The 27,184-nt window shown below is 36.7% G+C and overlaps 1 protein-coding gene across 9 annotated transcripts; it reads right to left on the bottom strand.

Annotated features, from left to right (window-relative positions):
* Window positions 1–272: 272 nt before the first annotated feature.
* On the bottom strand, window positions 273–27,184 carry LOC107017877 (insulin-degrading enzyme-like 1, peroxisomal). 9 transcript variants are annotated; one of them, XR_001456567.2, is made up of 28 exons: window positions 26,786–27,182; window positions 26,611–26,686; window positions 25,813–25,880; window positions 20,981–21,072; window positions 20,833–20,906; window positions 20,687–20,730; window positions 20,050–20,101; window positions 19,072–19,194; window positions 18,875–18,987; window positions 17,935–18,097; window positions 17,392–17,484; window positions 17,142–17,227; window positions 11,968–12,054; window positions 7,459–7,562; window positions 6,403–6,505; window positions 6,191–6,286; window positions 5,924–6,113; window positions 5,691–5,752; window positions 5,303–5,407; window positions 3,959–4,160; window positions 3,667–3,875; window positions 2,801–2,925; window positions 2,636–2,687; window positions 2,452–2,538; window positions 1,447–1,569; window positions 1,115–1,349; window positions 892–1,033; window positions 676–816 (listed from the first exon to the last, which is right to left on the bottom strand). XR_001456567.2 is itself a non-coding variant. In XM_015218156.2 (26 exons), the coding sequence occupies exons 1-26, from the start codon at window positions 26,912–26,914 to the stop codon at window positions 547–549; spliced, it is 2,928 nt and encodes a 975-aa protein (XP_015073642.1). In that variant the 5' UTR covers window positions 26,915–27,180; the 3' UTR covers window positions 273–546. The 9 variants fall into 9 exon arrangements, 7 of the variants coding, with proteins under 7 accessions (XP_015073642.1, XP_027771956.1, XP_027771957.1 ...); XR_001456566.2 differs by lacking the exon at window positions 892–1,033 and having other exon boundaries at window positions 675–816; window positions 26,786–27,181; XM_015218156.2 differs by lacking the exons at window positions 892–1,033; window positions 1,115–1,349 and having other exon boundaries at window positions 273–816; window positions 26,786–27,180.

Genomic DNA, 27,184 nt, shown 5'->3' with positions numbered 1-27,184 from the left:
TAAGGAACACCTTAGATAATTGATTTTGGTTGGACTAAAGAAATATTCGGAGCACAAGTTAATTAAAATTGAAATGAACCTGATTTTGATATCATGTTTAAAAAATAGACCTTGAGTCAGACGTAATTCTGAAAGCTAGTTTAATGAACAACGATTGTCCAAGACGATCTAAAGAAACCAATTTCCCATCCCCAAAACGATGTAGAAACTCATCGATGTTCCTGGATTGACACATACATGAATTTGAAAAAAGCAAAGACAGAATGATACTCTAATAGTCCAAATATCTCCAGTCTGCTATAATAAGAAGGGTTCATTTCATTTCCTTTTTAACAACGGAAAAAATTACCTAGTGTTTTTACTTTGTCGGGGATTTGAACCCCGGTCTCTGAAGCAAAACAGTTTGTTTCATTTCCTTTTTAACAGTTTATATTTGCACTGTACAATGAGTAACAGCTATGTCTATAGTGAACAAGTTACTTCAGAATACAGTGTTCAACTAAATATCTCCATCTCTTGGGTTTGTATTTTCCTGTACTGTAAACTTCATTGATGATCAATATCATGAGCTTTCAAATGGACCAAGTCTCCCTTCAATGAATGGTGAAGAGGGCGAGATCTCCTGAAACAGAATATATCTTCAATCTGGACGACGTTTGGTTCAGCTGGATCGACTTTCTCCGACTTGAATTCAGAAAAATGTGAGCTTCCAAAGACTTGTAAGCTTAATGACTTCCGTTTAGGAGCGCCAACGTTCACATATTCATTAAAGAAATCGATCAGGTCCATTTTAGTTATCTGCTTCAGTGCTGCAACCTGATTCATGAATACAAGTCAAAGTGTAAATGCTTGTTTCAGAGAGAAAGTACGTCCATGAGGCAATCATTCTACCTTGTGAACTCTCAACAACATACCCAGTACCCAGTGGAATCTCACTACTGTGGTCTAGGGAGGATAGAGTGTACACAGACTTTACCCCTACCTCGTAGAGATAGAGAGTTTGTTTCCTATAGACCCTCCACTTAAATAAAGCCTGCCAAATAGTACCTTATGAACTCCCAGAAACTAAAAAAAGGAAGATCATTAACTTTCAGGGAACAGTGAGCCATAGTACCTTTTACTGGTTTATTCAGCATTTCAGAAAGCAAGAATATTTTTCTACAATAGAGGCATTCGTGCCTACTTTCGTGCACTTTGACTATCCACCAGCACCTTCGAAATCAAGAATTATATTCCTCAAGGAGTCAACATCTCGTAAGAAAGACTTGGAAGAGTTCTTTCTTTATATCCCTTTAGTTTGACCCAAAGGTGCCAAACAGCCACCACCCATGCCAATTATCCTCCGCTCCCTGAAAGGGAGAAGGAAAGACATACAATAATCTCCCTTAACCTGTCAATTCAATTCATGGAAATAAAAAATGGCATATGAATAAAAGAAAACCATACCTCATTTTCAATTCTATCAAATTTGAGGGTGCCACTAGAAATTTCCCACCAGAAAAAATTGGTTTCCTCCGGTAAGTTTTTAAACTTCTCAAGCTTAATATCAATAAGAGCATTGACTTTTTTCTGCATTGTATATGATAAAATCAAAATCTTAGTGGATGAGGCAAAATATATAAGATTGCAGACCAGTGGAAATAATAAATAAGGTTCACATCAACCTAACATTTTATTCAGCACCATCATTTGATTTTGACTTTATTGGTTTGTTACTGACTGGGTTTATTGTTATTATTGTTATTTTCTTTTTTTTTTTTGATGACCAAGAAATCGGTCTGTGACCTGCCATGCTAATAGAAGAAAGGCATTGAAAGAAGCTAACATATGAAGCCACATGGACTTATCAATTTTCTGAGTACCAGAAGATCAGGATAGCAGATACATCACATTCTATCCTCAGCAAAAGCAGCAAATGATTGTTAAGTACAAGAACAGTCGGTCAAATAAATTTCTCTTGCAGGGTTACTGAGCGCATCTGATGAAGATGTAATGACAATATCAAACAGTATTCAAACTAAGCACACCTCTAATTTTTACTGATTGAAGTGTCACAATTTATGCTGCCTTGTACAAACCGCGTTCCTCATGATAGCAAATATTTTTCATATTGACTTTGCCTACCCTCTCAAACTTTTTACCATTATTCTGGGTATTTATGATCTTCATCTTAAGATATTTCCGTGTAGATACTTCTGGTAATATTACTTTCCTGAGAGTTGTCACAATGATGCCATTGTGTTATTGTTGTTCTTCTGGTATAGTTCTTTTTATAATTGCAGTGTCCAATTCAACTTGTCTGCAACTAGACTAATACTGGACTCTGCCTACCAAGGCTCAAGCAGATGAGAAGAAATTATCCAATTCTTTTTTTAACTTCTGGAGAGATTCAAACCCTGAAAATGGTACCTATTCTGAATGAATATCTCAAAAGGAGGTTCAATAATTGACCTTAAACTCATCATCTGACATGTCATGAAGCTGAGTTTCCAACGTCTTAAGAAATGCCTGGAATCGCGACTCGATATATCTAGGATCCTGTATTGTGGCTAACCATTAGTCTCTCAAACTGAAGTAAAAGGATTTTTATAATATTTCTTCGCTGGCTTACATACAGAAGATATGATGTGTTTACCTTGACTGATGATTGAACTATAAGCTGCAGTCCACGAACACCAGCATCACTCCTACAGTTTAACATTACATTGGTTTCAGCAGTGAAATAAAATTTAATAGATGTGCCACATGTCACAAGAGTTGAGACGTTCACAGAGTATTAAAATGAGAAGTGTTGGCATACGTCCGTGAAAGTGATGTGATGTAACCAAGCTGCTCAACAGATCTAAGCTGGTCGAAAGCTGGTTGTTTGGCTATCAGAGCAAATAGCTGCAGTTTTACATTCTTGATGTATTCATCTGAATGCACCTGCATATTTTAGTTTGCTTTGGTATCAGATCCTTCCAAACAGCCAACTTAAGAAAGACGGCCAGACTCATACTATGTTGCTCGGACTCTTCCAAAATGTCAACGGGTGCTTGTCGGATTCTCCAAAAGTAGTGTATTTTTGGAGAATTCGGCACGGGTGCGGCATCGAAAGTGAAGAGTCTGTGCAACTTAGGACTCATACAGAGCCAGCCAACTTATAAAGATGAGATATCCAGCAGGATAAAGTTGTACAATAGAAAGATTTCGCATTCTGCTCATTGTGAACTTTTGAGAGCTTAAATACATACAAATTATTTGTCTAGCCACAAGTCAGTAGAATGGCCAAATTTCGAAAAAGATAATGCATTATAGACATTTCAGGTTTTGAATTCTTTAAAAGCTTCTACAAGTTTTGATCATTCGATTCTTGCTTTTTCTCTTTAACTGTTCTAACAATACTTGTTCCATACAAGTAGGAGTTTATTGCTAAACAAAAGGGAAACCCCATATATAAGGGGTATAATGGGTAAAGGTAGACAATTAGACATAAGGTCTGCATACACCCAAACCTCCCCAAACTGCACTTGTGTGATTACACTGGGTATGTTGTTGTAAGGAGGTACAAAAATAAGCCTTTGCAGAAGAATATGACTTTTCCCATGGGGCATCCAGTCATATATATGATACTACTAAAAAAAAGACATTGAAAAAAAAGAACAAAAGTTGTAACTTCACATGTACCTGAATGTAGTGGACAAGAGCAGAATTTTCATCAGATGTATTTAGGCCCTCTGCAGCATAGAAATAATTCTTGCTCTCTTCAAGATTTATAATTCTACTTGACGAATGCTCAGACGCAAAAAGGGCCCGAGATAGAGGCTGGGAACCCTTGTACAAGGCATCTTCAACGTGCTGGATCATTGAAACCGCTTCCTTTGAGTCGATGTTTCCTGAAGAGGGATAATCAAAAGGGTGAATATGATACACAGCTGACAAAAATCCTAGAGAAGTCTAGTAGGGAAGAAAAAAAAACCTGCTACATAACACTCCAGAAATGTCCTTGATAGAAGCAGAGGATAAAATTTAACAAGGTCATCAATTTCAAGATTAGTAAGAGCTTCACATTCATCATTCCATGACCATGAGTGTTCCCTAAGTATTAATGAGCAGTAGTACAAAGCTTGCTCGTATGGCTGTTGAAACTTGATGTTTTGATATTGCTTTGAGAATAACTCCTTCATAAGATAAAAAGGAGTCCGTGAGAAGGAATATCAGTCCACGGCTTTGGATTGGAAATGTTAGCAAACTGCAATCACAATTGTTCCATTTTCCTCATCTAATTTACTCTATGTTTAATATTCCTGGACTTACAATAAGGTATATGGGGTAACTAAAATCCGCCTCCTTAGTGTTATTACTGCCTCATGTTATCCTTCTTTCTCAACCTACGTCTTTTACCATTTAAGGATTACTACATTATTATTTACTAAATCATGTCAAGTTAAGCAGATTAGGCACTATGAAAAGATTAGGCACTATATGCTATATCTAACCCAAAAGGTATGCTTTGCCCAAAATCATAAAGAAGCTATCATGCATTTCATTTAGCTTTTTTGTTTCTGAATACCTAAATGTAGAGTTTAATATAATACTGAAGAGACCACAAATGTTGTAATAGTCATAAGTTTAAGACCATATCAATACGAGAGTTTTTCAAACAGTAGAAGTCCCTTTTTTGGAGGGGTAACACAAATCAAGTAATGCAAGTCTTTTGTCATGACAATATACTAAAATTATTGTAAGCAATGCTAGCTGGGAAATGTAGTGGCTGAATCATTCAGTTGCAGTTACAAAGATCAGAATTAGAGTAAATATTGCTCCATGTTGGTTTTTCTTTTATATACAAACACACAACAAACTAATTAAACAGGAAACAATTTTTGGCAAACCAGCCAAAAATGGAAACAGTATAGTCTGAGACATATTTGTGCGAAGCAAGCCAAGAATGCACTCTTTGATGTAACTGTTGACAATACAAGCTGAATGTCCATATCAAGTAAAGAAAACAGAGAAAATATACCTAACCCCATGATATGAATATAAAATGTCTAAACAGAGTTCAAGTTCCTCAAATCAAAAGTGAAAATGTTGTACATATCTTAAGCAGGCCTAGATCCTTGCAATCTTATGTAAAAATGTGGCCCACTATTTAAAGCAGGCCGAGATTTAGCACACTCGTGAATCCCTGACAGGAGCAATTCATTTCAGATACAATTAGATGCAGCAATTACCATCAAACAATCTGGTCTTCAATCAGTGTATCCGCTTGAACGGTAAGACTTAAAAGAAACTGTAAGGGATGACAATAGACCCTTACCTTGATAACAAAGAATCTGTCAGGCTCAACTTTGAAATTGGTAATCCTATCAATAACTTTTTCTAGTAAGATCCTCATTTTATGATTATATCCAGATACAGTAACCTGAAAGGGAAGAAAATCAAAGTGGGAGGGTACAATATCTAAAAAGTGATTGCACATGGGATAGGAAAAAATGACAATAATCTTAAGCGGAATGAGCATAATGCTTCCCCAAAGTGCAACCAAGAAACAAAACCTTCACGACATTCCAACCAAATTATTATGTTTTTCTTTAAACTGAAAACACGAAAGTTAGGAGAGAGTTTTGTGAAGATTAACTTTGATAAATTGTATTATTGCTTAGAGAATTCCATTCATGATGATGATGCATGTGCAAGATAAATACCTCGAAACCACTACAGTGACCACTTATCCAATAACCGAGACCAGCAATCTCAGCATCGTAGGCTGAAAGATGGAAAGTTGATTAGTTGAGTTAAGTGAATTTTTCAGTAACTAATTGATCAGTATTTCAACGGTCAAAAGGTCCTTGGAATTTTTTTTGATTGTTAGGTCCTTGCACATTTTCACAAAGGTTAACATATAAAGGAACATGATATCTTAGTCTTCGTTACTTGCCATATTCATTTAGATAGTCCTTCAGCAACCATACGAAAATGCAGGTAAGAACAGCTGATTCAGGTGAACTTCTAGATTGGGGACAGATGAAATCTATTATACAGTAGCCCTTTGGCATGGAGAATAATGTATCCGGCTTGTACCATAACCTTGAGTAAGAGGATTTCCTTAACAACACCGGAAAATTCATCTGTATTGAAGGGAAAAACATTTCAGGAATTTTATAAAGTGAAGCACGTGAAAATGAGGTTTCATTGTTAGTAATACCTTGTTTGAGACAGTTTTAATGGACAAATCGGTAGGAATAAACATATTAGGAACAGGTAGATGCAAATTTCCATCAGGAGCCTTCTCCATCCATTGCTATCACATTCAAAGAAGTGTCATCGTACCAGTCAATATTGGACTTAAGCAATATTTCAATGCCAAATCTTCCCCAAATAAAAAGCATCAGTATTTACAGATAACTGACTGCGTACCTCAATCACGGAGCTTGTTATTTTCTCCAATGAATATGCAGTTTCATACCAAGGCTCCATTGAGTCTGTATTACCGTCAAAATTTGTTGAAACCCAAAAGATTCTGTTGGAAATACTTTTTTGTGAGAGGAACTCCTGAAAGATTTAGCTACAGTGTAATGATATATGACACCTCATAATTCAGTACTATTTATGCAAAGGATACATGTTGAACACACTATCTGATGCCAGAAATTCTAACACAATTTCTATATTTATGTTTATCCGTATTATCCAGATAGCTGCCATGGATTCAGAGGAATGACTAGGAAATATTTTGCCATGATTTTATGATGTTTAATGATGTAATAGTTTGGCAGCGTAAAACGATCTCACTTTTCATCAAGAAAAGTGGTTCATAAGTATTAAAGTCCCAATGATTGTATAATTGACCTTTGGTGTTATATGAGCCTTTTTTCGTGTTAAATGAGCCCAACAGCAGTAAGAGAACACACAAATGCCTACAAGAGTCTGAGCCACTGACAACAGACACCATCAGTCCCTTCCTCTTCTCCCAATCAACATTTTCCATCCTGCTCCGCTCTACCGAAAGAATAAGGAGGAAACACAATTGCATAAGCAGACCTTTTTGCTTGTCATTCACAGTCATTCTGTTTCTTCACTTTCTCTATGTTCCCTGAAGGAGAACCCAACAAACTATGATCCTGTCCAAAATGAATTCCTCAACTGTACCGGGTTCTTGTCATGTCAAAGTCATGAATCGAACCAAAGCCAAGTCCATGACACAAAACAATTGTCTTCATAGAAGTCATGAGAACCTGACTTCTATGCAGCAATAGTTAATATTGAACCCACCACTATCAGGACTAGAGTCATTGGACTTCCAATGTCATCCAATGGACATAGTAAAAAGCTTGATTAGAAAAAGAATAACATGGTCAAAAGACATTGTAAGGATTGGATTTTGAAATCAGCGAGAAGCTGAGTAATGCAAGTACCCATTTGCATAAACAATAGTTCAAAAATATATAATTGTCTATGTGGAGGCCAACTCACCTGACATTTTGTGGTGTGAGATCATTTAGAACTGCTTCAATAATGTCTGGACTGAACTTTGAAGGTAAAGATGACCCAACCAACCAATCTATTGGCGGGTAAAGCTGGAAAAAATGATTCAAATATACGCAGTTCATATTCTTTTGGTAAGTCCATAAAAAAATCATTATTAGAATGGGAAACTGGTGTATAAAATGAATTTATAGAGTGTATACCTAACCACAATCATATCAAGTTATCTCAACTATCTATACTATGAGAATAAGAGAAAGATTGAGATAATCTGTGAAGACAGATGCCTTAGACTGAAAGCTGTTCTGATCAAGACAAGAATCAACTTGCCAATCAAAGGGGTTTTGCAAACATGACTTAATTTTTTAAAACAATTTTTCGTAAAAATTGTATCTTCATCCTGGAGCTTCGAAGGAAAGAAACATAGTTCTTTGCTTTGACGTTGATGAAAAATTCAGTTAAAATGGATTGGTAGTACCTATTCAAATACGAAATATGGATTATGATTGACTTGCTATTCAATCGGAGGTAGAAGGCCCATGAGTTGTGAACTTCTTTCTCCAGAGAAGAAGCAATGATGGTATCTAGGAAATAAGCATCGGCTAACTCTATGCTAGTGTAAATGAGAGCTTTGCCATTCGTTTTCTACTGAGGTCGGGGTTTTTTGAAGACATGTGACATATCCATCAATGAAGGGCTAGAGGCCGGATCACTCACTCAACAATTTCTCTCTTGGGTGAAATAGCTAATTCTTTCCCCGTGCGCTAGGCAGTCATACTATGTTTAGTTCTCATTTATGATGTTTGCGCTGTGTGAGTTTTAGCTAAGAAGCAAGCGCCACAAAGGGTTGACAGGGCAGCTCGACTGGTAAAAAAGGAGATGGCCCCAAAGCAGGAGGTTCCTGGACGCTCTAGTGCAATGACTAATCTAATTTCTTTTCTGTACAATGAACTTTTTCTTATGTAAACCCGGTGCTATCTAAGTCTTTTAACTAGTCCAATGGAAATCTCCTCTATTCCAGATGTTGAATTAGGTCTCGCCTAACTCACACCCCAAAAGCTAGATCAAAGGGAGGAGGATTGCCCAAGCCTTATAAGGATTCCACCCATCTCATTAACCACTGATGTGAGACTATTTGACATTCTTTAACACCCCACCTCATGCCCAGTGTTAGCATCTGCTGCGTGGACAATTTTGATTTGGGGGGCCCCAACATCGGGTGAGACAGGCCTTACGATCTTGGTAAACAATCAAAGAGCTTCCGCTGCCGGCGAGCGGCTATATCCATATATGCCTCCCCTCTTGCTAAGATTATGTTAGCAAAAGTTGTCTCACCGTGTATCATTCGGGTGACTACTTTCTTATATCTAATTTATGTAGCACCGTGCCATCATTTGGGTGACTACTTTTTCATATTCAATTTTTGTAGCATCGTGCCATCATCCAGTGACTACTTTTTCATATTAAATTTGTGTAGCATTGTGCCATCATTCTAGTGAATACTTTTTCATATATAATTTGTGTAGCATCGAGCCATCCTTCCAGTGACTACCCTTTTTTTTGCATATCTGATTTGCATAGCACCGTACATCTCTTTGAATTACTTTCGATATTAAATTTGTGTAGTGCCGTGTATTTTTCCAAACTATTTTCTCATATCTGAGTGTCATAGCATCATGTGTCTTTTCAGTGACTCAGATTTGATTTGCATAGTTCCATTCGTCTTTCCGGTGACTCCTCAAATTTGATTTGTGTAGGTTTATGTTATCATTCCAACCCTACCCATATTATTTCTCTTTTTCAATAGGGTCGTTCCATAAATTCGAACTATCCTATATAATTTTCATTCTCTAGTTGGGTCGTGACATCATTCCGACCCTGCCTATATAATTTTATTTCTTAGATTGTGACCACTTTTATCCATCAAATCTAATACCTCGACATATGAGCATGTTTCAACCAGTTTCTCGGTGACTTGTTTAATATCGACTCGTCTATTGATTCCAACATGATCCATATACTTTATACTAGGTTTTGAGCACCTCGTTGTTCAGGGGGAGTTTAGTAGCCTTGTATGTCGATTATGTGAGTCACTCTATGGTCTGAACCAATCTTTGCAGGTTTAGTTTGGAAAGTTCAACACTAGAATTTATCTATGTGTTTGTCGACATTATGCATCAAATCCAGTATTTAATGAGAAGACAAACACATTGAGATTTGATTGTCAATTTTGTGAAGTCGATTGGTTAACTTGCAGATATCTCACCAGACCCCTCATTGGTCCTCGTGTTAATTACATTTGTAACAAGCTAGGTACATGAATTGTATGCACTAGCTTGAGGGGGAGAGTTAGAATAGGAATAAGTTTATACAATCCTATGGAAATAGGAATAGGTTTATACAATCCTATTAGAATAGGAATAGGTTTATACTATCCTATTAGAATAGGAACAGGAATACTTAATAGTATCCTACTTGGTAAAGGATTGTATTTTAGGGTCTATAAATAGGGTGTCACTGTAATAATGTAGACACAGCAACAATTCAATAATATTGTTTCCTATATTTTCCACAGCAGAAAAACCTAAAAAAGGATACTCACTAGCTTACCCTTTAGATTATTTTGAAGAAGGTTCCATTAACAATATGTTTACTTCGATCGTTATTATGGTTTCAGGCAAATTCTGGTTTGACAATTAATGTTTGCAAGGGTGAGCTCTTTCCTCTGGAATAGATTCCGGAAGTGGAGGACATGACAAGGGTGGTAGCAGGCAAAGCCATTGATCTTCTGGCAAACGGGGTCCGCTCATGAAGATTAAACAATGAAACCCTTGTTGTCGATAAGGTTCACTAGGACACTCTGTCAGAAGAACGAAAGATAACCTTAATCGAGTGTACTCTCTAATTTAATAACCTAACTTATGCCTTTCTTCACTAAGCCAACAATAATAATAAACAAGAAACTCTCACCCCCCTTCTTTTCATATGATTTTGCTTACTATACTATTTATCTGACCTCATTTTCATTAGCAGTTTTGAATTCTTGAATTTTCTGTGGAATGGGAAGGAAGAGATTTATTCACATTGTCATAATTAGAGAAGGTTACTTTCGATATGGGGATGGAGGAATTGGGAGTTAAATACCTCTAGATATACTGGCATATTAACTTCATATGAAGCTGCTTTATGGAAGAAAATCATTGGAGGATGGAGAAATTCTGATAGCACATAAAATCTAAGGTAGAGGGGGTAGAGGAGTACATTTTGAGATAGCACTGGTAGGGAAATAGCAATGCCAACCACTTTCCAGAAGCTCTTCGTCATCTCCATCACCACCACCACCACCAACAACAACAACATACCCAGTATAATCACACAAGTGGAGCCTGGGGAAGGCAGGATGTATGCAGACCTTACCCCTACCTCTGTGGGCTACCTAATTATTTCCGATAGATAACATACTTGTATGTAGAGAATGGGATTTGAACCGTTGACATCTGTCATTTCTACCATGAGGGAAAAAAGAATAATTAGGGAGGTGGTAAAATGGAAGCGGCCCAGAGTCAACAGAAACTTTTGGGATTGGCGATCATAAGGACAAAGGAGTACAAGAGAAGGAGATGGCTGAGTTGAAGGAGAATCTTATTCTGCTAGATGATATGTGAAAGAATCTAAATATTCAACTCAAAGCCTTAAAGCAGTGAGTGGGGTGACCCAAGCTTTTATAAGCATTGTATATCATAGGTGGACTTTATATAGCTCAACAGTCTCATGCAACGGTGAACCAAATTTAAGATTCAGATACACATTTTAGTATGAGTGTCACAACAGGCATTCCAGAAGTTGACTCAAATAACATGAACAGGTAACTGATGATCCAAAAAAACACCTTATGGAGGAGTCACCCAAAACCTTAGTAAATCCCTTTGAATGCCCGTGCACATCCAAAGTGGGATTTCATTTAAATCAGCATTATATATCGGGAATTAGTAACAAGTTTTAATGGTAACACAATGTTCATCAGCACAAAGTTTACGCTGCTAGCTATATTCATGTGGCAATGCAATCAGCAAGGAAATTTCACTGTCAAGCCTTTTGATAATGTCATATTGAGGAGGGCAAGAAAACAATTCCCTTAGTCTGCATTTTGAGTTTCTTAAGCTCCAGCGCACTTGCGTTTTAATATGGAAAAATTGCAAAAGATTTGAGAACAAGAAGAATATTTGACATCACTTGTTACTTCCTATGTATAGCAATGGAAGTATGCCCATCACTCGATTGTTCGCCATTGAACATCTACCATTTTAGGAGTTGGATATGTGATGGAATTGTAAAAAATCTATACTTCTAGAGATATTTTTGGTTCTAGCATTCTGATTTTTCATAAAATATCAGTTGCATGAAGAAAAAAACAAGATAAAAAGAATCAATGAGTACATCAAAAACATCCATAAAAATGAATTGACACCAAATGCAGGAACACAATTGTGAATGTACCTGCATGTTCGACGCAACATATACCACATAACCGATGGGAGAACTCTTGTCTTGATAATGGAAATTAGTTTCAGATATAGCAGAAAGCTGCATGTTTAGAATATATGTGAGCTAGAAACTTTGACTAAAGAACGAACATTTGTACATCTAACTATTAAGCCAATTCATCAAACAAAAAATGTAAATAAATAAATACAAGAAGTTGAAAACTTCCTATTCAATCATTGAACCATATCTCAATCCCTAACTAGTAGGGACAGCTATATAAATCCTTTGAATGCCTTCCACTCTATTATGAACCATTTCATTGCAATACTATATGGCAAATTATCTATAAAACAATGCAGTTTTTTCTTTTTCTTTTTGATCAAGAACAAAAGCAGTCTTATTATATCAATGCTTCGCTGTGTGCCCACAATTGACCAGTTATGCTTCTCTTTAAATTCAATGCAAACCAATCATCTAATGGAGTCAAAATATAGGTGCAAACTAGTTGGCTAGCAAATATTTGTATCTCCACACATATGTACCTATTTTTTCACATACACACACAAAATCATCTAAAAGTTTCATATCCGTTAGAGCTTTTATGCAACTAGATTAATTGATCTCTCGATTTGAATTTTGAGACAGTTAGGTCATGTCCTATGCTGACTCCTAAATGCAACAGTTTGAAGATGTGAAACCATGGTAATTGAAGATGTTGAAAGGAGATAAAGGTGAACCTAAAATCACATGGAAGAAAATTATCTCGAAATACCTACAATCACTTGGAATCTATACAACATCATACCTAGAATGATTCCACAATGTGGGGCCGGGGACGGTAGAGTGTATGCAGACCTTACCTCTACCAGGTAGAGGGGTTGTTTCCGATAGCCCCCCCACACACACACACGAAAATAGTCCAAAGCAGTCCAGAAAAATAAATAATAGCAGTACAAGAATAACAGATAGTAACAAAAACAAAATCTAGTAACAAGACAGTAACTACAACAAAATAATATGATAGTCGAAGTTCAAGGAACAACAAACAATAATAGAAATCAATACACAAGAAACTAAGGAACTAGTTACACCCAATCAACTAGTTAGATCTAATATGTAGGAGTTGATTTCTATTTGAATTTTGATTACATTGTACTTTCTAGACTTTAGGAGTTTGTCATTTTCAGCAGATTTTTTTTGCTTATCTTTAGTTCTTTTTTTTTTTTAAAGAAAAGTAACCGTTAGTCTATATTTATCCACAGGTATACTTCCTCAAAAGTGTAGTTTCCCTCCAAAAGTGTTGTATTTAACTACCAAGTTACAGCCATTCTATAGTTGTGTTGATTACTTCTGAGCAATCTAAGACTACTTCTTTACACCAAAAATAATACAGAGCTAAATAATTAAGCTGAAATCTTGGTATTGTTGCTCCTCTTTCCTTCAAAACATCTCTGGTTCTTCTCTAGCCATACTGTCCACCATATAAATGATGGGATTATATTCCATCTCTCCTCCTTTCTTCCTGCATTTCAAATCCTATTCCAGCACTTCAAAACCACTTTGATGCTTCCTGGTTTCACCCATTTGATCTCTCTCATATTGGTGAACATTTGCCACAGCTGGTTTGTCCACTTGCAGTGTAAGAAGAGATTGTCGGCTGTCTCTCCTTGCTCTTCACACAAAAAGCACCTGGCTGGAACACAGGTGAAAACCTCTCTTGTTCAAGTTCTCATATGTCAAAACTGCCTCCTTAGCTAACAACCAAGTAAAATAGTCTACTTTATAGGCTATCTTAGTTTTCCATATCATCTTCCAAGGCCATTCTACTTCCTCAATGCTAACTGTGTTGAGATCTTCATATGCTGAGTTAACAGTAAAACACCCTTCGCTCCCCACATTCCATACCAGTGAATCCTCTTCCTTAGACAGGTTACTAAATTGTGCTAGGGTGAAAAAAAACTCTGCTACTCCACACATCTCCCAATCATTAAGTTTCTCTTGAAGTGCAAATTCCACCCTTAATCATTCCATAATTCTGCTACAGTTGCTTGTTGCATTTGACATATGGTTGTAGAGGTCATGAAACCTTTGGCTAAGTGAAAATTGTCCACACCATTTGTCCATCCAAAAAGCCACCTTTCTGCCAATTCCCACCTTACAGTATGATCTTTCTAGCACCAGATCCCATAGATCACTGATAGATCTCCATACACTAGACCCATGTGGAGAGGCTACCTCTGTTGTCATCCACTGATCCCTCATTCCATATTTTGCAGCAATCACTTCCTTCTGCAATGAGTTCTTAGCAGATGCAAATTTCCATAACCACTTCATCAAAAGGCTTTGGTTTAGAAACTTCATGTTTCTGATGCCCACTCCCCCAATCTTCTTGCTTATGTTCATTTCTTCCCATTTGACAAGATGATACTTCCTCTTATCTTTATTCCTTGCCAAAAGAAGGTTCTTCTGACTACCTCTATTCTATTGATTACACCAGGTGGTGCCAGGAAAACAGACATCATGTATGTTGGTAAGGCATTCAGCACACTTTTGATCATAGCAAGTCTTTCCCCCGGATAAGTATTGACTTTTCCAGTTGGTCAAGTTTCTGTAACACCTCGAACATTTATAAGTCAAAACTTGAAGCATTCTTCATTTGAGTATAAGGTCGTACTAAGTGATTCTTAATTTTACTGTGTTAAGGTCAATTCTTTAGTGTAGGAATGATTTTTGAATATGACTTAGGTCACAAGAACCCCTTAAAGCTTCATTGCCGAATAAGTTGACATAAGATTTATTTAGGTCATCTTCAAACGATCATATCTCCCACGTACATAATGAATTAGGTGGCCTATGACCTACCAAATTAAAGGTCTTTGAGTCTTATTTCCAACGTCATCAAGTTTGCCCCGTTTCATGTTTGGAGTAAAAAGTGATGATCGTTTTACCAAAGACTGTCATATCAGAGATTTCTCAGTCTGCAAACTAAGGCTCCAACCAACGGGCTATAGGTTGAACAACGATCCGTCCTATCAAGTCTGTCGGTAGAGTGTTGGGAGTCAACTTTTGGGACCCAAATCCTACGGATCCAACCGACGGGCCGTAAGAATTACTACTAGCTGTCGTTTGGACTTATAAATGGACTTTTGAGCCTTAAAAATTCAATATCAATTCCAAGGATGGGATCTAGATCAAACCACAAACCATAGATAGTCCCGTGGACAGTTTTTGTCAGCTTTTAAAGAGGGGTTTCCCACCCCTTCTAAGCCTAAACACGACCCTTTTTCACCTAATTAAGGGTCTAAACAGTGTTAAAACTTTTTTTTACGTTCTTTAACACTTCAAAAACTAAGAGCAAGGATTCAAGAGGAGAAAACTAGGGTTTCAAGCGTTCTTCAAATTTCATCTATTTTGCCAAAGACTTTCGGTATGCAAGACTATCACAGTGTTGGACTAGTTCTTCCTCACGTCCTACATCTACATTCAAATTAGTAAACGAAAACTAAGGATTCTATTCTAGATTTCAGTATTCAGATGAGTTGATATTGAGTTCTAAGTTCTTGAGTTATGGATTATTGAATTCCTAATTTTAATCATTGAATTGTTGTACATTGTGTATTGTGATTATTGACCAGATTGTTCATGTCTATTTTTCAGCATGAACCCTATTCTTGAGTTTCTATTGAATTCTTATAGAAAATCTTTTAAACAAAATATTATTGTTTAAACTGAGTTTTGAGGAAGTAAAGAATAGTTTGAGAAAGAGTAAGGGAACTATGTATTTCCCAAATGTTCATTTTTACATGAAGAAAAGGAGTAGACTTTCTGAGAAAAGTCAACCCAGAATGTATTTTTCATTGAGTAAAGAGAAACCTTGTTTTCTAAATGAAAAATGAGTTTACAAAGACAGTTCAGAGTGTGTATGTATATATATATATATATATATATATATATATATATATATATTGGGAGTAGTATTGAGCACTGATATTGGGGAAAGTTCAGACAACTCACAGCCCCCATAAACCATGTCTTCAAGAAGCCATTTAGTGCATAAGTTGTGGGTACTCACTTGGTACATGTTCTACTTAAACCATACACATTCTTCATATATTAAGTTTTACATGAACATTAGATAATTTTACTATACACAAAACAGCACCAAGGAGGTACTGAGGATGCACAAAAGTCTGAATTTAAATTTTTTTTTAGATGTGACAGGAGTCCATAATTTCCAGAATGCAATCTATTACAATATTCATCCCAGTATCCTACAACACAAAAAACAGCAATAATATACGCTTCATTCCCACACTATAAATGATATATTCATTGCACTCTATTTAGTCACATATCATGTCATTACTTAATAATTATCCTTTTAAGAGAAATTAGGGAGTGTGTGCCCACAAGAACATGTCCCAACACATCAATACTATGCAGATTTAAAAATATTTGACTATGTTTACACAATTGTCAATCTATGACAACCATCATCCATTCTCTACATTGGCTATGAGAAACTTACATAGGTGAGTTCACTCTACACCAGAACCAGAAGTACACATTTTGACAATATCTAGGCTTTACATATGATATGGGTTCACCTTTTCCCTCAAAATATCTGAGTTTTTTTCTATTTGAACGGCCCAAAATACACTAAGGTATTTTCTCCAATCCTGTCTCTAAATTTCCTTGGTCCCTGTCCCGGCTAGCTGATCAAGCTTGCTGCAGATTCCCAGGTATCACCCACTTAGCTCCATATATTTCAGATAACATGCCCGTATAAACTTCAAACAAGAGAGGTCTTACAGATTCAGTAGAATCTTACAGAACTAACACCTACTACATAAAGTAAATCCTCTCCTTCTGTAGTTTCTGTGTGTTATCATGCTCTCTTTAGATTTATAAATTGGGAATAAAAGCTAATTGTGACATGACAAGTAACTCTGTGATTTTTCTCCCCAACATATTTACTTCTGGATGCACTTTAAAGTGAAGCCACTTTTGAGGAACATATGAGGATTGAATTAGAGGAAAAGGCAGAGATCGCTGAGGAAATTTAATTTGCTATGTATGTTTCCTATGTTTCATCAATAAATCTTCCTCTAACCTTGAAGATTTATTGTTCTGCTGTAAACAATAATGAACACTTTTGTGTTTGATACAAAATTAAGTGCAACAACCTCATCAAATATCCATTTGCGGGCACCAGCTTGTTGCAGAAGGTGAATATATTTGAAGACCAGTGCCACAACATCCTCAAAATGTTCTGAAATATTATTGAGACATGATGGTCAGTGTAGTAGACTTCCCGACAGAAGGTAAAGTCCAGAAAAAATGGAGGGTGACGACAAACACATTTCCATTAATTTACTCTCCACATAAGGGCGTGCGGGGGTTTTGGGCCGGGGGGGGGGGGATGAGGAAACTAACCATGCCCAGCATCAGTCAGACTAATATAAACTTCAAAAAAGGAGAAGTGATGACCGCCGCCTGACTCTCCAGCCGATAAGCTTGTTGCCCAACCTGCAATGATTTGCAGAGATAAACAGCACTGAGTACTTTAGAAACAGTATGGAGAGTCGAGTCCTGACAACTAACAAGTAATTCTAACTTCAACGTGTGCCTCACTTCCAGAATAATAGAGAGAGAGAGAGAGGTTGGATTATCAGATGTAATTAACATTACATCAATCCTCACGCTACTTATCATGGTAGATAAAAAACATTTTCGTTCTTTCGAGCAATAGTTATTGTTGATTGCATACTATACGCAGCCTCTTGCAAGGTTACTTTGGATAGAATTAATGAAAAAATATCTCAACCACTCAAAAGATTTGCTTGTAAGCAACACACTTGTGTGTTTTCACTATTTTTGCATATTGTTGCAATAGAACTCAAGGGCTCCATAAGTGCCTCATAACAAATGTCTGGTGAAATAGAATCAGAATTTCTAACGATTATGTTGAGAACTCACCTAACTTCTTTAAGATATAAAACAAGGATCCTTCTCCTTCATGTCCAATCAAGTGGCTCAAATAGAGTGAAGGCCCTTCCTTGTAATGAGTTAAGTCTGGAATTATTGGCCACTCAAGCCTCAAACTATGACCTTGTTTTATTGGAACAGCTCTGACTAGAATCTGTGTAACAAAGAGTAAAGAATCATAGGCATAGGACAACCATGTCTTTGTAATAATGAAGAGAATGCAATAGAAGAGAGAAGAACGTAGATTACTAGCGCATTTCTGACACCCCTACCCAAAATGAAAAATGAAAATGGGAAGTTTCAACGCACTCCTAGAAAATTTGGCATAATTCACGCTTCATCAATAAGACTTCTCTATGAGATTAAGGAGTAGCAGGTCTTGGAATAATCCAGCAGGAACGTCGATTAAAAAACGTACAGAATATATCTGATATGTCAACTCAGTGCCGAGTATATAATATATGATAATTGAGTGACTTGTTAAACTTAGGTGACATCTTATTGCATCACAAGTACACAGAGACAAGGAAAGGGCTCACAGTTTCTTTCATGCGTTGTCTACCAAAGCCAATTAAGCTAGATCACGAAGGATGATAAGTGGTGGTAGGAAACAATCAGAAGTTTAGCTCTCTCCTCTGAAACTACAGTGCAGATAAAATCAAATGCGTGTATAGGAAAAACCATTCATTTTTCACAAATTCCAAAATCTATCTGATAAATCATAAGCACAGTAGAAATTATCAATCATAAGACCCCATATCATAAACACATTCTCCCTTCCTTGTCTTGCCGCTAATCTTTACCACTAAAAAAACACCTTCCAATCCAGCCAACACAAAAGGGGCAAGAGAAAAGAGATTCACTAGAACATAGCCCTTATACTTTTTTAACTTTTGTAACAAATTTATGACCTCTACACCTATTTGAGCACCTGAAGATGTTCTGATTTGCAAGGCTGATCAGTAACAGGAGAGTAACTTCTATTGGTATTTGGAACTTCTTGGAATATGCTCTGTACCAGTGTCTGAGCTTTATCAAGGCAATCTGAGTGTTTTAAAAGAGAAAATTAGCATAGATGCTTTTCCACAGTAATAATTTATAGGGAAGAAAAGGGAAATCACCAACTACCTTTTGCATAAACAACCAAATGCATTAAGTTGGCTGAATAATTTTCTTTATAAAATTTGAGAAGCTCCTGCCTTGTATTCAAGCCTCTTGCTTTTGGCTGCACCTCCAGGGTATCCCAATTACCTGTGCAAGAATCAAATGTTTCTAAATGTCAAACGAAACAATGTGCAACAGAGATAGAGTAACCTCCTAATCTCTCCAATACAGAAAGGTAATATCACGAAAGCTATGGCAAAGCCACTAAAGCCCAAAAGATGATACTGGATAATACGACCTACAGATAATGACAAAATTGTCAATGTTACTGAGAGTTTGCAGCAAAGAAGAAGGAAATGTAGCGGTGCTCTCAGTTCCAGAAGAGAAACAGAATATAGGGAGTTCTTAATGCTTGTTTGATTGGCCAGGCAAGTAGTTTCAATATCGATGATAGAAAAATAGGCTATGAAGTAGTGAAATATTTATTTTTGATAGCCAAATGATGAATTAATTGAAACGAAGGAGTGAAATATTTCAACTGAACTTTTCTTTATATCAATAAGATAGAAAATTTATTCACAATAGATCGCACTAAAATGGATCTGTAAACTCTACGACCTAACCCAAAAGTATAGTTCCTTTTAGTTATGTAGGAAAATAAAGAAATCACACAATCCTCATAATGTTGTATCTTATAGTATCGTAAAGCAGGGGAATAAGAGGTAGAGGGCCTACTAGTGTTGAAAGCGTAAGACTTCTTTTTGTCTATAAAATAATTTATTCAAAAGAAGTGATTAAGTAAAATTAGTCCAACACTCGGGCTTATCCGAAACCCAAAGATACTGCATTTACAGCATTGATGTTCTGAAAAGGACAAATCAGAGAAAGGTGCAGCAGTAGACACTAGACAAGTTAGCTAAACATGGATTAAGGTAAGCCAAAATTAGATTGCAAGCCATGTAGTCGAGTCAAATGGAAGAGATTGCACATAGAATGACAAACCTGTGCCAAATTTGTGGTATGGATGATCTTTTGAGCTCAGATGTTTCTGAAGCTGCACAGAAAGTAATGCAAAATAATGAAGGGTGTTCTTTACTCCAAAAGATATAAAAACAAAAATTTGGAAGTGTAAACAACGCGGCTCTAACAGGTATGTAACAAACGTACAATCTCAAGATACACAAGATAAGAGAGAGAAACAGTCATAGCATTGGAACAAGTTCAGAAATCAAAAGATCTTAGAACAATATTCAGCATATCCTTATTGAGGATAAAGGACCAGGTAATCCTATACATTGTTGCAGACCTAAACTAAATAAATAAAAAGGTCCCTCACCAATAACTTAAGTTGTTAGACATGTGATCACACAATTCAATATGGTATCTGAGTAGGCAAGAGGTCCTGCCCTCAAATCAAACCGCCATCCACTAGAAGAATAATTTGTCCCTAATGATAGAATCATGCTCTTACACAAAGGGGCATGTGAAGACCTAAAGGAAAATGACAATATCCCCTCTCTAATAGTTTAATCTTTGAACAGATGGATCACACATTTCTACTTCATCTATCTTTGTCATCAAGGAATCATCACAAGTACCAAAGGAAGCCTAAAGCTGGCTATTGAGTCCATATAAATACCTGGTACACTCTGTGACCATCGGATAATAGGTTGTTTTGGTTCTCTGAAATGACTCAGCAAGTTGCCACGGGCACAATACAAGAAAGAGCAATCAGCAGTTGTTAATATTTACGGGCATCAACATGCATAAATTATGAAGCCTAACCAGAGTCAACAGCTTTTATTTCTCTTGTTGTGGCATCAGGTGACATCAATGGTTTGACAAAAAACTGCGCAAATCTTTATAATGAAACACCATAAGACATTTGATAGATATACTCTTTCAAAGATTATAAGGAGAATTAATTCCATACCTGTCCAATGCTTCTTCAAAACAATCTGCATTGATATCGAAGTAAAAGTTGGTGCGCTCAGAAGATGTAAAGGCATTGGTGGAACCTCCGTGCTGAATCAATAATCAAGAATGAGAAGAAAATCAAACTCTATAAGACAGTTACCTCAAGGGAAATTCATACAAAACTTCATTCATTTAGATGTAAAAGCTCTAGTAGCTATTCTTTCTTCTTCTTTTTTAAAGAATTGTTGTTGATTGTTTTTGCTGACAACGAAAGCAAAAACACTAGCTTAACACCAAGCTACACTCATTTTCCTACACCCTCCCCCATTGTCATGAATACAAAGAAACCAGTCACATCCAATTGGCCATGGTGGTTCTCTTGGGCGGTGGTAAGTGGTGTGGAAACTTTAGAGGTCGACTATTTATTTGGCCTATTGAATTATGACAAAGGATGTCTTCATATCTAACAGACAACTCATATGTTTAGACCCCATGTGCATCTTCTTTAAATGTCCAAACAATTTTTACATCACAACAACTATTTTACCTCATTGCTAGGCATTCGTGGAGTTACAATTGCCAAATAACATTTAAATATAAACAAGGACTAGTGCGAGGAGAGTGAAGCTAAAAAAGAAACGAAAACGTAGTTTTCAGAAGCAATTTGTTAATCTTTTCCAAGACAACCTAAAACAGAGAATTTCATATAAAATGTAAAATAGGACAAAGGCAGTTCATCAATATATAACCTCCTCTTATCCTCAAAAAATATAACCTCCTCTTCTCACTGGTTTAAAATCCAAATTAAGCTAGGACATCATAGTGAAGATTACATATAACTGACTTTTATTGAATAGTGGAGAAATAACTAGAAACTTACAGTCCGAATGAAACACATTCAGGATCAAGTTGGTAGTGCCGCAAATATACTCCAACAATTATTTGATAATTTCTTCTTCTACCACCATAATTATAATAAATTTTACATGCTCAACAAACTGTGTGCATCTATTAGCAAAAGAGAAGTAAAACACAGTTGCATACAACATGCATTTGATGCAACTGGTACCCCTTTGGCCATTGGTGATGTCCTATTTGATCTTTACCCAGTATAGTAATACATTTTTTATAGGTAACCTAGTATATCAACAACACCATACCCAGTGTAGTCCCACACAGTGTGACCTGGGGAGGGTATAACAAACCTAACCTCTTCCTCGGAGATGAGGTAGAGAGGTTGTTTCCGATAAACCCCCGCCTCAAGGCAAAAACAATCTAGGAAAAGACATAATGAAAACACCATTAACAATAGATAGTAACAAAAACAACAGAGAAAGGACCAGAATAGTACTACAACAAAACAATATTATAAACAAACTACACGAATAGATAGTCATAGAAATTGAAGAACAAGAAACTACAAGAATAGTCCTACGACTACTAGTAAGGGCAACAAGACAAAGCGCTCCTACCTACCATCATGGACGCACTCCTACCTACTAATCTTTTACCCTAATTTGTGTCCTCCACACTTTTCTATCTAAGGTCATGTCTTCAGTAAGCTGCAACTATGTCATATTCTATCTAATTACCTCTTCCAAGTACTTCATTGATGTACCTCTACCTCTCCCTCTCCTGAATCCATCCATAAACAACCTCTTACACCTCTGCACGGGGACATCCATGAATCTCCTAGTGACATACCCGAACCATCTCAACCTCGCTTCCCACAAGTCATCCCCAACTTGTCTCGGATATCCTTATTTCTAACACATCTCTCCTGGTATATCGACACATTCATCGCAACATCATCATCTCCGCCACTTTCATCTTCTGAATGTGAGAATTCTCGATTGACCAAAACTCTGCACCAATACAACATAGGTGGTCTAACTACCAAACTGTACAACTTGCCTTTAAGTCTATGTGACACCTTCTTATCGCACAAGACTCCAGATGTGAGCCTCCATTTCATTTACCTAGCACCAATATGGTGAGTGACATCCTTGTCGAACTCTCCATTTCCCCCGATAATTGACCCAAGATGCTTGAAACTACCTCTCTTTTGGATGATCTGTGAATTAAGTCTCGCTTCCACATCAGTCTCATGTGTCACATCATTGAACTTGCACCAAGTATTCAGTCTTGATCAAGCTCAATCTTTTTTTTTTTGAGATAAAGGTAACTGTGTATTCACAAAAAGGCTCATCATCAAATAAATGATGAGCATAGGTCACTTACAATGTCATCAGAGCATATCAAACTACCCTACGGGAGATTACAAATTACCTATAAAGTCTGCATAAAGTTCTATATCCCCCATCATATCTTGTTCACACCAAAAATACAAAAGACTAAGACTATTCATTTTAATTTTCTGGATGTTGTTCCTCTTATCCTCAAAGCATCTTCCATTCCTTTCTTTCCATAGGGATCACCAGATGCAGGCGGGGATTAACTCCCACCAATCTTCAGTTAGACTCCCTTCTTCCTATCTCCTTCCAGCTGTAGAGTCCTTAGTGGACTTTGGAATTACCCAGCATACACCAAGACGACCAAGAAACATGTTCCATAAGCTTGTAGCTACTTTGCAATGAAGGAATAAATGACTATTAACTTCTGCATCTTGATCATGCTCAACCTCAAGCGATTAAAGTCAAGGGTCTGTCTCCAAACGTCTAACTTAGAGTTAACTCCGTTGCAAGTCTCATTAATCAAAACTACATCATTTGCAAAAACATAGTTTATCATAAAACATAATCAAGAAACAAGTTAATATTGATTTGATTGGATCATTGCCAAGATCTTAGAGATTCTAATTTGATCTCTTATAGTAGAAATTTGAATTGCCGATTCTCCAATAAGAAGTGTGTTTTGTTCATTGATTACCTAGCTATTGATATGGTTGTGTCATTACTACTAGGAAAATGAAGTAAATAGTGTTCAGCATTCTGAATTTAGGTTGAGGCAATGGTATATTATGTACATGCAAAGATTACATGCCTTATAATTTGTTAGAATAAGGAAAACTATCGTGTTGGCACAATATTGTGAAAGCGCTCGGCTTAGCGCTTAAGCATGAGGAGAGGTGAAGCATACAATCAGTGCCTTTTTCCTAGAGGCAAGAAGTGATCAGAAAAGCATATATGAGGCGAGGCGAAGCTTCACTTTTAATTACAATTTGAGAGCTAGGTTTTTTTGGTCAGAGTCGGACTACCCTGCGCAACTTCTCTCTCCTTCTTTCTCTGTCCAGCAACAATCTCTGTTTTTCGTTTAGATGAGGCAAGTCAAAGCTAGAGTTCAGGTACTTGTTCCTTTCTTCTTTCTCCACTGCTTTCCAGCAACTAAAATCAGTCAACTTCTTTCTTCTTTCATCCTCTGTTTTATGATTTTATCCTCTTCTTCTGCATTTTTGCTCAGTTTTTTCTTTTAGCATTTATTCGGATTTAGTTGCATAATAACTTAATCAATTTTGCCTAATATGCTATTGCTATTGAGTTTTTGGTTAATTATAGATGAAAAATTAATACTTATCTTTTTGTATTAAATGACGCTTCACTTCAAAAAACAAGCACATCACTTCTCACCTCAGTGAAATGGGCCCTCATTGCTTTTTGTCGCCTCTTGCCTTCCAAAACACTGTATAGGAATATAGTAGATCTGAACAGAGAGGAATAATGTAGAGGATTCATAAGGCCGATCATTACTGATTTGGTACTAGGATATAGTTGCTTGCTTGATGTTGGAATGTCAGATTGGATATATTGTCTCTTAAGAATATATTATGTGTATTTGCATAAATCATCTATAACCTCCTAGCCCGCAGAGTTGTCTATGCATTCCCAATCTCTTCAGTTATTGTGGCTCAGCTTCTACATGAAAAATAAGAGAAGAAATTGCAGCAGTGCATTAGGCCAGTGACTTTCGCCACAATTTATTTTGCAGCCATGGATTAGACCAGTGACTTTCGCCACAATTTATTAATTTTTGACAAGGCAAGGTGAAGTGAGTTACACCACAAATTCCTGTAAATAGTTTATTGAATACACACAATACTTGCTTCAGATGCGAGACAATATTTCATATTAACATTCTGTTAATAATTGTTTTGCACCATTATTCACAACTTGAATTTTATTATTGCAAGGTAAAGACCCGCTTCGATCTTATAATACTTACACTCAATTTTTCTTGCCCTCACACTCTAGCAACTCTCTTTATTCTCTTATTTTTCTCCCAATCACTCTCTTCTTGCTTGCTTACTTGCTTGAGCACTCAATATTTACTTGAGCACACACACATCTCAAATGAACCACGTCTATGTTTTAGGTGGTGAAGTGGTGATGCAAGAATCTAACTAAAGGTATTTCTTCTCTATTCTAAAATGTTCCCCCAACTACTTATTTCTAGAACTTCCCTTTCCAGAATATTTCTAGACTTCTCTCTCTAGAACACTCATTCTAGAGATCTTCATTTCTTTACAACTCCTGCATATTCTAGATTCATCTTCGACGTGTCTTGGATATTAAGTTGGTGATGACTTCTCAACACATTCTAACCTTCCCCTCAAATTTCGGGGAGGAGAAATCACCTTGAATTAGCAAGTTAACGACTGAAGAATATGCAGATAGTTAAACTACCACCATTTATCACCATCGAAGCTCAATAAAAGAACCCCTAAAAACGATCAAAGTTGTATCTCAACATAAAAAATAAGAACACAGACAATAATCAGCTCTCAAAAAGTCCTGAAGAGAAGATAGATTGCAAACGGTGGGAAGAAGGGAAGCTATTTCACATGAGTAGGGAAAAGTAAATCATAATTGTTAATAGGATAAAAGAAGATACCTGGGTGATGTATTTTGAGTAACTATTCTCCACAGGATACTTCTCACTTGCATAAAACAGCATATGTTCTGCAGTTTAAAACATTATGAATCAGTGTGCACTTTTGCCTCATGGAAGAAAGTGAAACTAAAGTAGCATACAGTAGAATGGAATAACTTACAAAGGGTGCAATTAACTCACAAAAAACCAAAGAAATAAGATCATGGAATTAACCAAAAACACATCAGCTGCACATTAAGAGAAGTTAAAATTCCCACCCCTCCAAGATTCACCACCTTCCTCGTTGGCAGAATACTGGTGCATAGAATCAAAGCTACAGGAAACATCATACCCATTGTAGTCACTCAGGTGGGGTCTAGAGAAGGTAGAGAGTTTGTTTCTAAAACCTCATCTCAAATAAAGCATATCAAAATCAGTAGGAAAGGAAATACAGTAGATACAATAGTGAAAATATTGGAGAAACGAAACAGTAGAATTTTTTTCAAAAAAGGGGATCCGGGTACACTAAGCTCACGCAAGGTCCATTGAAGGGCTGGACCACAAGGGTCTATTCTACGCAGTATTACCCTGCATTTCTGCAAGAGGTTGTTTCCACTTTCCACCGCTTGAACTCATGACCTTTTGGCCACATGAGAACAACTTTACCAGTTACGTCAAGATAAACACCAGTAGTTGAGCTGGTGGGAGGTAACAGGTATACGGTTACGCGCAAGCTGGCCCGGACACCACAATCATTAGTAAAAACAAAAAAAGCAGCTTAGTCTTCAAGACCTAGAGTCAATGCACTAGCTTACTTACCAAGAAAATGAGCAAGGCCTTCAAGACCCTTAGGATCACTGTAATACCCCACTGACACCTCCATAGAAGCAGCACACTGATCCAACAACATACAAAAATACATTTGTAAAACAACCCAACTCAATAAAATTCATAAAATTTCTGAAATTAAAAAAAAATCACAAAAACAACTAACCTTGTCTGTTTCAGGATCAGTGATTAGTAGAACTTCAAGAGAGTTCTGAAGAACTATTCTTCTGTACTCCCTCTTATCAGAACGAGCCTTAAAGATCTCTACAGGTTCATCTGCTTTGCCCACAGCCATTTTCTCGCAAAATTTAACAACCCCAAATCTCAATAGCTCAAAAAACACGATTTAAGTCCAAAATCCCAAATGGGTATTTCAAGAATCACCGAAATACAACAAATGAAAGTAAAGGGTAAGTTCAAAATCTCAACTTGCATCAATAAAACCTGCACTTATAGAGAAACTTCCGTAATATTGATAGAGACAGTCTTGTTTAGTCTTGCATGTTATAAAGTGTGCAAATTCAGCCCGTAAATGTTGAATAAAGTCCTCAAGGAGGGAAATTGA

Source organism: Solanum pennellii, chromosome 4 (assembly GCF_001406875.1).
Source record: "Solanum pennellii chromosome 4, SPENNV200".
Classification (NCBI taxonomy): Eukaryota; Viridiplantae; Streptophyta; class Magnoliopsida; order Solanales; family Solanaceae; genus Solanum; species Solanum pennellii.
The sequence above is the reverse complement of the archived record's forward strand: the minus strand, read 5'-3'. Positions and strand labels throughout refer to the sequence as shown.

Coding starts and splice junctions, on each gene's coding strand:
- LOC107017877 (XM_015218156.2), bottom strand. CDS start 26,914: ATGGCTGTGGGCAAAGCAGATGAACCTGTAGAGATCTTTAAGGCTCGT. Junction 25,881..26,610: donor AGGCCTTGCTCATTTTCTTG/GTAAGTAAGCTA, acceptor TTTAAACTGCAG/AACATATGCTGTTTTATGCA. Junction 2,688..2,800: donor ATCACATCACTTTCACGGAC/GTATGCCAACAC, acceptor GTTAAACTGTAG/GAGTGATGCTGGTGTTCGTG.